Source organism: Leptonychotes weddellii, chromosome 16 (genome assembly GCF_054177405.1).
Source record: "Leptonychotes weddellii isolate Sample4059 chromosome 16, ASM5417740v2, whole genome shotgun sequence".
Taxonomy (NCBI): domain Eukaryota; kingdom Metazoa; phylum Chordata; class Mammalia; order Carnivora; family Phocidae; genus Leptonychotes; species Leptonychotes weddellii.
In genome coordinates this window covers 43,044,602-43,059,007 of record NC_138384.1, presented here as the reverse complement: position 1 = coordinate 43,059,007, position 14,406 = coordinate 43,044,602, and the positions used below count along the sequence as shown (strand labels likewise).

General features: G+C 52.9%; 1 protein-coding gene across 1 annotated transcript in view; it reads right to left on the bottom strand.

The window, feature by feature from the left end:
* Positions 1-2,956: 2,956 nt before the first annotated feature.
* The window catches only part of PVR (PVR cell adhesion molecule), a 14,703-nt gene continuing 3,253 nt past the window's right edge, over positions 2,957-14,406 (bottom strand). The window contains exons 3-8 of the mRNA XM_081807085.1: positions 10,746-11,083; positions 9,673-9,790; positions 7,267-7,415; positions 6,267-6,395; positions 4,783-4,814; positions 2,957-4,271 (exon numbers count right to left, since the gene is read on the bottom strand). Coding sequence (XP_081663211.1) covers positions 4,200-4,271; positions 4,783-4,814; positions 6,267-6,395; positions 7,267-7,415; positions 9,673-9,790; positions 10,746-11,083 — 838 coding nt within the window. The 3' untranslated portion in view covers positions 2,957-4,199. The remainder of the gene's footprint in view (positions 4,272-4,782; positions 4,815-6,266; positions 6,396-7,266; positions 7,416-9,672; positions 9,791-10,745; positions 11,084-14,406) is intronic.

Genomic DNA, 14,406 nt, shown 5'->3' with positions numbered 1-14,406 from the left:
CCTCTTGTAGCGTGTGTGTGTGCTTCCCTCCTTTTCTCGTGGATGACATTCCACTGTGTGAATAGATCACATTTGGTTTCCCATCCATCTGTTGACGGGCATTTGGGGTGTCTCCACTGTTGGCCATTGGGAACAGTGCTGCTGTGAACATTCGTGTGCAGGTATTTGTTTGATGACCTAGCTTCAATTTTTCTGGGTACCTGCCTGGAAGTGAAATTCACTCAGATTTAAATAGCCCAGCATCCTCAGCCTGAGCTGTCTGCCACCCAGAGGTTTCCAGAACCTTGAAGCTCCTCGAGGTGGGGTAGTATTGGCTTGGAACTCCTCTTCTTCCAAGTCCAAGCAGTGCCCATGGAGGGTTTGGGCTGTTTTAGTCTCTCCATCAGACCCCCTCCCCTTCCTTGTCCAGTATTGATGATCGTGGTTCTCTCAATCGTGTGTGAAGTTTATACAACTCCTACACCAAAATTCAGGGTCCACTCTCGACTCCCGGCTCTTGTGGAATCCACAGATATTTCCCCCACTCAAACAAGTGGTCGCATCCATCACTGCCGGGAACAGAGACTTTTTTTTTTTTTTTAAAGATTTTATTTGACAGAGAGACACAGCGAGAGAGGGAACACAAGCAGAGGGAGTGGGAGAGGGAGAAGCAGGCTTCCCGCTGAGCAGGGAGCCCGATGCGGGGCTCGATCCCAGGACCCTGGGATCATGACCTGAGCCGAAGGCAGACGCTTAACGACTGAGCCACCCAGGCGCCCCGGGAACAGAGACTTCTACGGGGACAAGTTGTTAGTATCTATTGCAACAACAGGGGCACATGCTCTTTGACTAGCAATTTCACCTCCAGGGGTAGAGGGGCAGAAATACTACAAACACCTGTCCAATAAGGGGTTGGTTGAAAAAGTCCTGGATGTCCCCCTGTGGAGTACTTACTATGTGGCTTAAAAATTTTTTTTTAAATATTTTATTTATTTGACAGTGAGAGAGAGAGCGAGAGCGAGCAAGTGTGCACCCATAAGCAGGGGGAATAGGAGACGGAGAAGCAGGCTCCCTGTTTAGCAGGGAGCCTGATGTGGGACTCGATCCCAGGACCCTGGAATCATGACCTGAGCCGAAGGCAGCTGCCTAACCGACTGAGCCACCCAGGTGTCCAACTATGTGGCTTAAAAAAAAGATTTTATTTATTTGGGAGAGAGAGAGCACAAGTGGAGAGGGGAGGGGCAGAGGGAGAAGAAAACTCCTCAATGAGCAGGGGACCTGATGCAGGACTCGATCCCAGGATCCTGGGATCATGACCTGAGCTGAAGGCAGACACTTAACCGACTGAGCCACCCAGGCGCCCCACTATGTGGCTTTTTGTAAAAAGACAGAAGACACTCTCTCAGAATTTCCAGAAACCCTAGTAATAAAAGTAAGGTGCAGAACGGTGTGTCTGAGATGTTACCTAGTATGGAAAAAAGAATATATATTTGTTCTCTGTGCAATAACCTCACCTGACAAGCAATGCCATGGTTATCCTGGTGGGAGTGGTAGATAAGATATGTTCACTTATATGGCGAAAGGACTTTGTGGGTGTGATTAAGTTCAGGACCTTGAGATGGGGAGCTTATTCTGGATGACCCGAGTGGGCCTGGTGTAATCACAGGGTTCTTTAAAGGGAAAAGGGAGGCAAGGACGTCAGAGGAGGAAGGAGGGAGGAGGGAGCAGGAGGAGGAAAGGCACATGATGGGCTGTATGCTAAGGAATGCTGGCAGCACCACTAGAAGCTGGAAAGGCAGGGAACGGATTCTCGCCCGGAGCCTCCAGAGGAACCAGCCCTGCTGACACCTTGATTTTAGCCCAGGAAGACTCTGGACTTTTTTTTTTTTTTTTTTTAAAGATTTTATTTATTTATTTGAGAGAGAGAGAATGAGAGAGAGCAAGCACATGAGAGGGGGGAGGGTCAGAGGGAGAAGCAGACTCCCCGCCGAGCAGGGAGCCCGATGCGGGACTCGATCCCGGGACTCCAGGATCATGACCTGAGCTGAAGGCAGTCGCTTAACCAACTGAGCCACCCAGGCGCCCAAGACTCTGGACTTCTGACCTCCAGAGCTGTAAGAGAAGAATTTTGTGTCTGAAGCCACTAAGCTTATGGTGACATAACTCCCCCTCTAAAATGTACTATTCGGGGGGCGCGTGGGTGGCTTAGTTGGTTGGACGTCTGCTTTCGGCTCAGGTCCTGATCCCAGGGTCTGAGATCGAGTCCCGCATCGGGCTCCCTGCTCAGCGGGGAGCCTGCTTCACCCTCTCCCACTCCCTGCTGTTCCCCCTGCTTGTGCGCTGTCAAATAAATAAATAAATAAGATCTTTAAAAAAATAAGATGTATTTTTGGTATGTTACATTATTTTTAAAAATTGTGGGAAAATAGAGATGACAAAAATTGGCCATTTCCGGCATTTTTAAGTGTACAGTTTTGTGGCCTTAATCACATTCACAAGGTTGTGCAAAACTGGATATCTGTAAGCAAAAGAATGAAGCTGGACCCTCACCTTATTCTCTATGTGCAAATTAACTCAAAGTGGATCCCTGATGCTTTTTATAACTTTGGATTTGGGGATGTTTATACATGACCTAGTTAAAAATATTGAGAGAAATAAGATGAGCTCTCTCCCCAGGGCATCTGAGAAACCTGGGGGCTCACGTCCCTGGGGTCTTCTTTTGCCTTTTTCTAAGTGGGCTCCATGCCCAGTGTGGGGCTTGAACTCATGACCCTGAGATCAAGACCTGAGCTGAGATCAAGACCTGAGCTGAGATCAAGACTCAGTCACTTAACTGGCTGAGCCACCCAGGCGCCCCCCCCCCGCCCGATTCACGTTCTTGCTCCCACACCTCTGGTTCTGTCCCACATGCTGGAAATCCACACAAAACTCAGCCCCTCCCCAATTCCTACAAAAGTCCTCCCTTGCACACAGCCACTCAAGGTGTAATAAATTAAGTTTAATAAAGTATTTGTGGCTGGGGATGGACAAGGGTTTATGTAGCAGCATCTCCCTGACACTGTGGAGCCTGATGGGCCTTGCCACACCCTTGCCCCTCACTCCTCCCATTCTTCTCTGTTCACACTCTCCCTTCTGTCCAGAACAGATCCCAAGGACTTGTTTTCTCTTGCACAGCAGCTCATGCCTCATGCTCTAGTTTAGCATCCTGGCCCACGGTCTTATTTCCTGCCAAGTACTTCCCCAACAGATGGGTCTTGCTGTAAGAGGAATTCTGGCGCCTGATCCTGAGATCAGAGTCTGTTATAAAGGAAACGGGTCCGTTGCATCTGAGCAGCTCTGCTTCTGGAACCTTAGGCTGTATCCTCCCTGGTCTGAGGGCCGTCCATTGTCTTGCACAGCTGTGGCTTCTGCTCCCCCAGGACCTCTTCCTCCTTGTTTTTGACACTTTGCTTTCCTTGGTGGGTGACTGGCTCCCATTCTCCGGGGTCCTGCCAAGCCCAGCACGCTGGCTACAGATGCTCTTCCGGGACCTGAGTCTTGGCAGAAGGTGCCAGGACCTCACATCCTTCAAGTTCATGTCCACCATTTTTCCTGCTCCTTGAACAGCCCTGAGCAGCTGAGCTCCAGCCTCGGTTCTCTTCTGGACAAGGGTCGGTGGCTCTTTCTTGTAACCACAGGGATGCCACGGATACATAGATTTAGAAGCTCAAGGCCAGAAAATCAAATTCTTACAAAAATTCTCTGGCAGTTGGAATAGTCTGTGGGGCCCCACCTGGAAACCAAGGCTCAGGTGAGCGTCTCTGGTTAGCGAGACTCTGTGTGCTGTCACACATCATTGCTGGGAGAAATCAGCACTGTCTGTGTAACTGATAGCTGGTGGCGGGACTCTCCCGGATGGTGCCCCATGTGGCTTTTCACAGGTTAAGGCTTTTCACCTTAACCTCATCTGTTCATTGTAATAAACCGTAACCGTGAGCACAACGGCTTTCCTGAGTGCTGCGATTCCTTCAAGCGCATGACTGCACCCGAGAGGGGTCATGCGGGCACTTGAACTTGCACCTGCCACTGCAATGCAGGGCAGAGGGGACATTCTTGAGGTCTGGCATGAGAAGGGTGGCCAGTCTCTTTGGAGGGAGACTTCGTCCCCTGGGGCCAGGGGCCAGCTGCGAGGTCCAGGTCCGCCCCAGCCACAGTGTCTCTCTCCAACAGTCCTGACGCTGTCACCTTGTGCTCTCTGTCGGTGGATCCTGGGTAGACCTGGCATTGACGTCCACAGCCGTATAGGAGGCATACTAGAAGGCAGATATTCAGACTTTAGCCTCAGGGCCCTTCCAAACAGAATCTGCCCACTGGAGCCCAGCGTGCAGGCCTGTCCCCTCCCCTCTCCCTGGAAGTCAGGGCAGCGCCTCCTCAGTTGATCTTAGCCAAAAGGCCAAGAAGTGATTGGGGCAGCATTTCTTAAGGTGTGGTCATGAGTGGGGAGGGGGAGGGGCACCTATGGAAATGCAGATCCCCAGGCCCCAGCACAGACCCACCAGACCAGATGCTCACGGGGCAGGGCCTGGGAACCTGCATTTTTAAAGCAAACTTTTCAGGGGAGTCTGCCCAGCAGGAAAGGTTGGGAAGTACGGCTCGAGGGATCGGGAGAAAAGATTCGGGACCTGGCTCCTGATACCATGCTGGCTTTTGACCAAGCAATGCAGGTGCCCAGAGATGACTGTCCCCTCCTTGGGAATGTCCATGCAATTAGTCTGGGGTTCGTGCAGACCCCCACACCCTCCTCAGCCCCACCACCACACTTACGCCATTAGCAGAAGAGCTGTGTTGGTCCCAACCTAGGGAAAGAGGAGGAGAAGTTGTCAGGAAGGAATGACAATGCTGGACAGCATGGCGAGAGGACACATGTGGGTGGCAGAGCCCCTTGAATTCTCAGTCCCAGCTCTGCTATTGACATGGGGGAGCCACTCTCCACAGTGGTTATTTGTAAAACAGGACTGGGGTATGTGCCTCACCCAGCTATTCATGCAGTTATCAAGTATAAATGAATATTTATTTATTCAGCATGGGTTCTGGAACCTGATAGAAGGTTTCAAATCCCAGCTCTGCCCTTGAGGAGCTGTGTGACCTCGGGCAATTGACACTTTGTGCCTCAGTTTCCTCAACCATCAAACAGGGATTTATTCAGCAAATAGGAAATGTCTACTTTGCGCCAGGTGCATTCTAGGTGCTGGAGATGTAGCTGCGAGCAAAACAGCCCCGAATCCCTGTTCTCACGGAGCTCCTATTAACCATGGTGATCATACTGGAGGCAACAGGAATCTGAGCCTACATGCACCTAGTGCGTGGCTTACGATGTGCCAAATGCTGCGCTAACTGCTTCACCTGCACGATCAGGGATGCTTACTCCCATTTCACAGAGGAGGAAACTGAGTCAAAGAGATTAGGTCATTTGCCCTTGATGACAAAATAAAGCAGTAGAATGCGGGCCCAGACACAGGCAGTCTGGCTCCGGAGCTGCCACGCTTGGCACTTCCTCAAGTGGTAGGCGGGGCTGGGGACATAGCTGTGACCATGACAGTTCTAGCTCTGTCCTCCTGGGGATCACAGTTCACTGGAGAGACAGATGAGCCCCCACACAGTGGCATGTCCCAGAGTGGGCAAGGGCTGGGGCTGGGAAGCCCAGAGCAGGTGCTTGGCTCACTCTGGGAAATTGGGGAGGGCTTCCTGGAGGAGGCGGCCTCCAGCTGGGACGTGAGGAGGCAGTTTGGTTTAGTGGCTGAGGGAACGAGCTTTGTAGTCCACAGAACTGCCCTCCCACTGGCAGACCCCCTCTCTCCAAGCAAACATTTCCTCATCTATACAGCGGGGCTCGGCGCTTGGCACGCAGAAAGTCCTTTGCAAAACGTAGCTCTTCTGCAGCTCTTCTTATGAAGCCAAAGGGCTTCACCAGAAGGAGCCGTGGGGAGGGTGGTCCAGGCAGGGGAACCGCCTGTGCGGAGCCCTTCAGTCAAGAGCATCAGGCCCTTAAGAGCTGGGATCAGGGCGCCAGCTGCGGCCCCTCCTCCCTAAACATTTGTAAAAAGGAATCAACGATCCAATGAACAGGAGTCTCTGAACTTGGTGTCCTCCTGTGTCAGATGGGGGAAGCTCACGGTACTGAGGATTCAGCGGGGGGCTGCCGTACTCAGGGCTGAGTCTAGATCACAGTAGGTGGCCAAGCATGGCGGCTGTGGTGACGCTCATTCACGGCCGACAGGCAGGAGATATGCCAAAGAGGAGGGACTCACGGGGGCGTCGGAATAGCCGGAAATAAATCAGGAACCCCAGCAGGGCCAGACCGACCACGACTCCCACAGTCAGGATAATGATGTTCTCGATGGACAAGCCTTGTTGTAGCGTCTGGTTGGGAGGTTCTTCTGGAAGAGAAGAAGGAAGCAGGGTTAGGTTCAGAGGCTCCTGGGGTCTTCACCTGCCCCCAAAACATGACTCCTCATCCTTTAAGGAAGTTACCGCTCGGCCTCTCCTGGTCACGGTTCAGGAGGACTTGACTCCACCCTCTGGTTCCTAGGATGGGACTTTGACCCAGGCCTGGCCGATCGGAGCATTCTATTTTCCTTGGCTGTTGTGATAGATTCATGGGAGTGCCGGGACCCCAGCTAAGCCAATGACACTCAGCCCTGGGACTTTGGCTAGAGCTAATGAAAGTGGTGTATTCTTTCCCCTGGGATTACTAAACTGGTAAGACGGGAGGCTGTAACTGCCGAGGGACATCTCACCTCCCTGAGAACACAGAGAAAAGCAGAGACAAGAGATGGAAAGGAAAGTTCCTGGGTTTCATGGCTGGAGCATCTGGATCCAACCCTACCTGAAGGTGCATTTTCAATAAAGTCCCGTTTTTTGCTTAGATCATTTTGAGTTGTGCTTCTATCATTTGCAGTTGATAGAGAGTCCTGCCTCAGATGCTTGGAAAGGCCTTTCTGAGTCCCTGGGGACAAGCCTCACACAGCTACCCAAGCCTGGGTTTGCAGAGGGGGTGTATCCAGGGGGCTGTACAATAGTTCTAATGGTATAGATGGTGAGTTAACAGAGAGTAGAGCTGGTCTTTTCATGGTCCTTTCACTGGTCCTTTCATGAGGGGGGTTAGGGGAAGGATGGGAATCAGAAAGCATTCTTGTGTCTGAGGACTCCCTTAATCAGGAACCACCTCCTAACTCCTCCCTCAGAGGGAATCCTGCTGTGACCTCCTCCTTCGGTCCCTCTATTCTCGCCATCCAAAGGGCTCCTCACCTCTGACCAGGATGGTCAGTTCTGCCTGGCCAGTCCCTAGGGCGTTGGTGACACGGCAGATGAACGTCATGTTGATGGACTCGTCCACGGTCTGGATCAGGAGCCGAGAGCCCTGGGCCACAGCAGAGGGTGGCAGGGGCCCCTTGGTCCTGGGAGAGACAGATGGGGGAGGAAGCGGCAGGTGTGAACTCTCACTGTACACTCATGCCATCTCCGATCTCAGCTGAGAGCAACCCTGGAATTTCCCGACTCTTCCTCTCATACCCACATCCCACTTATCAGCAGGTGCCATCCACCCCAACTCCAAAACCTCTCCAGACTCTGACCGCTCTGCAAGGCCTCCGCGGCCACCACCCCGGGCTGATCCCCCTGCTCCTGGGCCTCCGTGGCCACCTTCTCACAGGGCTCCCTGCCTCCACGCCACCCCACAGCCCCCTCTGTTCCCGCATGCAGCGGCTGGAGAGATCTTGTTAGAACTAACTTGTTCACACCCCTTCACTGTTCAGAGTCCTCCCGTGGCTCCCGCCTCACTCAGCGTAAACCCAAAGTGCTTACGCAGCCACAGACCCCGTGCGCTGGCTGCAGATACCACCAACCACAGCCTGTGACTCTCCCCTCTCCTCTGTGTCCACGGTGGCCTCCTTGTTGATCTTCGAACACTCCAGTTAGGCTCCCACCTCAGGGTCTCTGCACATGCTGTTCCCTCTGCCTGGAATGCTCTTCCCCTGGGTACGCACCCAGCTCATCCTCCCTTCCTTCAGGCCTCTGCTCAGACGTTACCTTAGCGACACCTTTCTTGACCACCCGATTTTAACTGCAATGCGCCCCCACCCTCTGCTTTACCTCTCCCGCAGCCTTTATCCCTTTATCCCCATCTGACGCACCATGGACTTCACAGCGTTGTTTTGTTTCTTGTTTCCCTCTCCCACCAGAGTGGAAGCACCAGGAGGGGAGGGAACTTGGTCTGTTTTATTTACCGGGGCACGTTGGCCCGTGCGATCTGGCACACAGCACACAGTCAAAAACGCTTCGGTTTAGTGGACAGAGAAGACGCAAGCATGGGATTCTGGGCGTCCTGCAGAGCCGGCCTGGAAACCCAGCCCCGTGGCGCACGAGCCTGGATCACGGTGCTTTGAGGCAGGACAAGGAGAGGCGTCTGCCAACGCCACTGGAAAACCTTTGACTGCGATTCCTTTGACTGACTGTAGAGACACGGCTATGGCTATCCACAGAGGTGGCCGGTGGGGGATGGACGCCACCGTGCCATCTGTGTGGTTGCAAGTGGGGACGAGCGAGCCCCGTATCCCACGTCCGGGGTTAGTTAAGTAACTGATGGCATGCACATCGGATGGAATGGGATCCCAGCAGCACCAAAAAGGGGGCTGTGGGGACTCTGACGTGCATAACAGGTAGAAGGCAGATGGATGGGGAGAGGGACAGACTGATGGATGCGACTGGGCAAATCCAGTAAAAGGTGAGCAGGAGAATCCATGGGGTGGGTTCTTGAGTGCTCGCTGGGAAAGTCTTACATCCTTTCTGTACGTCTACAGGTTCGCCTGACGAACTGTTGGGGGAAATGGGGGTGGGGACCTACGTGCCGTGATGCGGGAAGGCGATCCTGAGACCAAGGCAAAGTTTCAAAACGGTGCCTATGGCAGTTTTTGCTGAGAAGCGTAGAGAATAAAAGGTGGGAGGGGTATATAACAAAGGGTAACGGTGGGTATTTCTGGACACTTTGTCTTATTTTCTTCTTTTTGCTCATAACTGGATTGTCTTAAGTTTCTACAATGGCCACAAGTTATTTTGTAATAAGAACAAAAGCCTGATACGAATTACGTAAAACAATCAATCCCTCTGCTTTTTTCTTTCCCCACTCTTCAGCCTAGTCTTGCTATGAATTTGAGGAAATCTGAGTGCTCTGCGCCTCAGCTTCCGCATCTGGAGAATGGGGACAGCACCTGCTCCGTCAGAAGTGACTGAGTGGGTTACATGAGGTGACCGAGGAGGTGGAGGTGGCACAGCTCAGAGGTTAAGAGGATCAATTTGGAGCTGCTTGGGTGCCCTTGTGGCAGTGGGACCCGTGCAGAGCGGTCCCTACTGGGGCCCAACTTACCTTCGACCCCAGGCACAGTGATGCTGCTGCCTGTGCCCGGAGTGTGGGGGTCACACGGGATGAGGTGACCACCGACCCGCACACAGCAGACAACCGAAAAGAGCAGGTGTGACGGTGAACCTGAACCACACCTCCTCATAAACTGTGCATACAAGACAGAAATCTTACTGGGGCCTAACGTCGACTTCTCTCTCTTCACTTTCTTGTACCTGTCTCCTCCCTCAGACCCAAGAGTCTGGGCCCCCAGCCCCTCCTCCCTCAGACCTGGGAGTCCGGGACCACCCAGGACTCACGTGCTCCAGTCATAGCCCGTGGGCTCCGGTTTGCTGCGAACGTCACAGCTCAGGGTGGCCTCGCTGCGGCCGAGGTACCAGTTGTCATCGTAGCCGGAGATGGAGACCTCAGGGGGGTCTGGAGGAAACAGACACACAGGCTCAGAGACAGGGACCCTTCACAGGGGCCTGAAGATACATGGGATCATGTCGTGATGAGAAAAGGCCTCAGTGGGTTTTCAGGAACAGCCCAAGACAGAGAGGCCCGTGAGGAGTCTGGGGCAATGGATTCCCCCAGAGAACAGGCCAGAAGTCCTCGGCATGGTGGGAGGTAGCAGGGTGCTGAGAAGGCTTCTGGGGACCTGTTTCTCTCTAGTCATTTTTCTGGGAAGCCAGGTCCTGGCATGCCACGGGTGTCCTCTTAGAAAAGGCCTTTTAGACACCCATAACACACAGGGACATATTCAAGGCTCTGACGAGTCCTGCTGGGAAGAACCCTGGATGGCCCTGCTTCAGCTGCTGTCGATCCATCCCAAATGTGATCGACAGGGAAGACTTTCCAAGGTCCTCACGGGGAAGGCCAATGAGACAGAGTGTTTTTTTTACGGAGAGGAGCCAGTGTTGATCCCCTCCTCCCTCAGACCCAGTGGCAACGTTGAGGGTGTCCAGGGTAGACAGTGCCAGAGGGAATCAGTGTAGCAACTGCCCAGGAGGCAATATTCAGACACCCAGTGTAGACGATGGTGAGGCAGTGTAGCAAATGGACAAGGGAGTTGTAGACAATGCAGGAAACAGCGTAGCGATGTGGGTAAGGCCAGTGTAGACAGCTGCCTAGGGAAGCAGGTGGAGGCAGTGTGTGTAGGCCATGTTCAAGGGAGCCGGGAGAGACAGTGTGGGGTGTCAGTGTAGACAGAGGCCAGGAGGGCCAGGGGAGACAAGCCAGGCTACAGCATTGACTGTGGCCTCAGAAGCTGGTACAGACAATGAAGGACAGTATTTGTGGTCCAAGGGGGCCCCATGTAGACAATGTGGGGGTGGGGGTGGGGACAGTCGGGGAGCGGTCCTCGTCCTTGCTCACATTTGGGTGCACTCACAAGGCACGGCAAGAGTCACGCTCAGAGGGACGGGCTCCTTGAAGCTCTCATGTTCCACTGTGCAGATGACAGTCTTGCCATCTGTCTGGCTTGAGGGTGTTAGGGTCAAGAGGCTGATGACGGTGAACGTGCCGGGCAGGTGTCCTGGCACCTGGCTCTCATTGGCCTGCCCATCCAGGTGTGACCAGGAGATCCGGGCAGGCGGGCGACCTTCACTGGAGACGCAGCGGGCCACAGGCACAGGATCTGGGCTGAGCGGGCTGAGCGGGACCTCCTGGGTCTCAGCCTTGTTCTCCGGCTGGGCTGTGGACAGGAGCAAAAGGGACCGGTCAGTCCCCGCCTGCAGTCTGTCAACAAACAGCGCAGCAGCAGAACGGGGCAGCCCGGAGGGCCGGGTTCAAATCCCAGTCTGTCCCTGAGCCGTTGGGTGGCTTTGGGCACATCCGTGCTCCGTTTCTTTGTCTGTCAATGGGAGATAATGATAGGATCCCAGGCAATGAGAATAGGCAGCTAAAGCTCCTAAAATGGTACTTGGAGCATAAGAAGTGCTCAGTAAATGCTATTATTATTATTGGGAATTGACTACATTGCCTGGCTGGAGGATGGGCAATGTCGGGGACCCAGCAATGCCCGAGGCAGCCCCAGCCCTGCCGTCAGAGGGTATACAGTCCAAGGGGAAGACAGATTTCCCCAGAAAGTGGCAACCCAGAGCGGGCAAGGCTGGGATGGGGGAGCCCAGAAGGGGTGCCCCAGTGTTGGGGGAGTGATGAAGGAGGGCTTCATGGACGAGAGGAGGTCTGAGCAGTGCTCTGGAAGTTGAGAAGGGGAGGCAGGCTTGAGGTCACACAGTTCTTTGGGACAGAGCTGGGCTTTCACACAAGGTCTGACTCCAAACCCATCGTGTGACCATCTCTTCTTCATTCTTCTGGTGATTCCCAAACCTGGGGCTCCGCTTGGTTCCTTCCTCATTATTACTTGTTAGTGTAGTGTCATTATGGACTGGAGATTTCTCTTAAATTTGACTCACTGGTTGTGGGGGTTTTTTTGGGGGAGGGTAAAATCCTGGTAGTTTTAATTTTACATAAAATTTCCAAAACAATGATTACACAGTATAATAGGCATCTGCAATGAATAGGTTCTTCATGGAAATTTTAAGTTAAAATCAGCTTCTAAATTTAAATTAGTCATCTCTGGCTAATGAAGAGAAAAAGAAATCACAGGTGCTGGGAATAATCTAGTAGGTTATCTCGTTTTCCACATCTGTTAAAGCAAATTCACTTGATCACTTGGGCTTAAGGTCAATTTATCTTGCTTTTCCTGACTTGTACTTCACTCGGCACGTCTGATGGATTTCACAGCTGAACTCAGTATTAAAACTACAGCCAAACGCACTTTTCAACACATTATCTTATAATTTGCAAAACGCCATTCAATTTTATTCACAGTGTACCAGCGAGGAGGCAGCAGAGAACTTGACTCTCTGGGGTAGATGCTCCCTCCCAGCCCTGCCTAACTGATGAATATTTTAAAAGGCATGGCATAAAATCTCAGCTTTCCCTTTCTTTGGGTCTCATCATCTTTCACAAAAATAAAACAAAAGACATAGGCAAGGCTTAAGGACTGGCTGCCATTCAACACCTTTCTTCCTAATTAATGTACAGTAGAGGAGGGTTGGTCCAGGTGTATCTATGTTGGCAAGGAATTGGGGAGGGATTCATTCCAGACATGAAAAGCTGTGTTTGCAGCTTCTTCTAATTCACCTAAGGGATCATGGTAGATGCTCCAGAATGTGGCCTACAGTCCAAGGGATGCTCTCACAAAGTAAGGAGGTAGATTAATTTTTTTTCGTCTGCTGCTCCATATTTCCCAGTTGTTCCTAAGATACCCGGAATGCTGACATTCTGAGCCCCACCAACATCTCCTACCATGATGGTCTCCTCAGGTTCACGATGCCTCCAAAAGGATGTTTGCTCTGGTGGTCTTGGTGTCTGTGGCCTACTCTAAAGCAGTCAGGAACGGTCCAGGCCCCAGGGCTAGACCCTCTCTGCTCTTGTACTACCTGGCTGGGTAGATTGTTATCAGAGGCGCCCCGTCCGGGGGTAACCAGAATGCTCGATTCAGATTTTGATAATGAAATTGTTCTGGTGCCAATCCTCTGGCCACAGCGTTAGGATGACTTGTTCATATTCCTTTGAAATCAGGTAGCGTCTGATCATCTCCTAGTAGCATGGGCCCAACCTGTTTCTGCTCTACTAAAATTTTTTTTTTTTTTTTTTGAGAGAGAATGGGCATGAGTGAGGGCTTGAGCAGGGATGGGGCAGGGGCTGGGGGAAAGAGAGAATCCCAAGCAGGTTCCATGCCCAGCATGGAGCCCGATGCTGGGCTCAATCTCACGACCCTGAGAGCATGACCTGAGCCAAAACAAAGAGTCGGTCGCTCCACCAACTAAGCCACCCAGGTGCCCCTCTGCTCTACTAAATTTCTGGCGGCAGCCAGAGAAGATATCTCAGCTGCAGAGATCTCAAACTGCAATTTTTTCCACCTTTCCAATTGGTCTTGCTTGCTCTCTTGGGTGGTCCTGGTCACACATCTAACCACGACGGAAGTACCATGTAACCTTTTAAGAGCTCCCCCCCCCCACCTGGGACAGCTGCACCTTCAGTGTGAAGTGGGCCATTGAGAGCCACCAAAACAGCTTTGAAGCCACGGTGAGCTGCCATCCTTCATTCCCCCGCTCCGTCCTCCGCAGAGGCCCCACTAACAGGAAAGTCAGCACAGCCTCCTCCAATCCAGCCCAGGGCGCCCGTGAGGCTAGATGCCGGGAGCTGGTCCCCCTGGGGCCAGTCACTGGTTCTGTGTTACTCTCATCCCGAAGCCCTGAAGTCCCAGATTTGCGGAAATGACAAGTGCTGCCTCTGGCTGGGTGCTGTGGGCACCATTCCAAGCACTTCACAGGGGAGTCATTCCTTAAGGGCCTGGATCAGTTCCCGGCATGCACTCGAACGGTGAGTCAGCTCTTACTAATCCTCAGAGGGATCTCCACTTCACAGAGACTTAATTTCAAAGGGGAAATGTTCTTCTCAGGAACATGAACCATGCGTCCATGACAATGCCTGGGAGGGCATTTGGGACCCCGCTGGGGAAAGCCTCCTCTGCTGGGTGTCAGAATCAGCCTCCTTCCCGTCTGTGTATTTCAACTCTCCCTTCCTCACCAAAGGGAGTAACAGTGATTGACAGCCATCAGGAGCTCACAGGGGCCCCTGTTCTAAGGTTCAGCTGGATAAACTCCCGAGACCCTCGGGATAGCTTTCTGAGGGCAGCATTCGTGTTACTAACCATATTTTACAGGCGAGGAAAGGAGAATCTGAGATGAAAGCATTTGCCAAGCTGGTGGTAGCCACCTGGGAGGCAAACCCTGGCCTCCGTGCTTTCTAGGCCCCGGGGAGGATTCTCCCTGCCCCGCCCCCGCCCCATGCTCTGCTCTCAGTCTGCAAGATCTTAACCTTACTCTCCAGGATCCCAACTCTCTTCCTAGCCTCCAGCCCCTTCCGCCGCTATCTTTGCCCCATCTCCTCCTTTTGTCCCCACAGAATCTCCCCGCTCCATCCCTGCGCCTCCTCCCCCAGCGGCCCCCCCCCCCCCCGCAGCTCTCTTCTGTCCC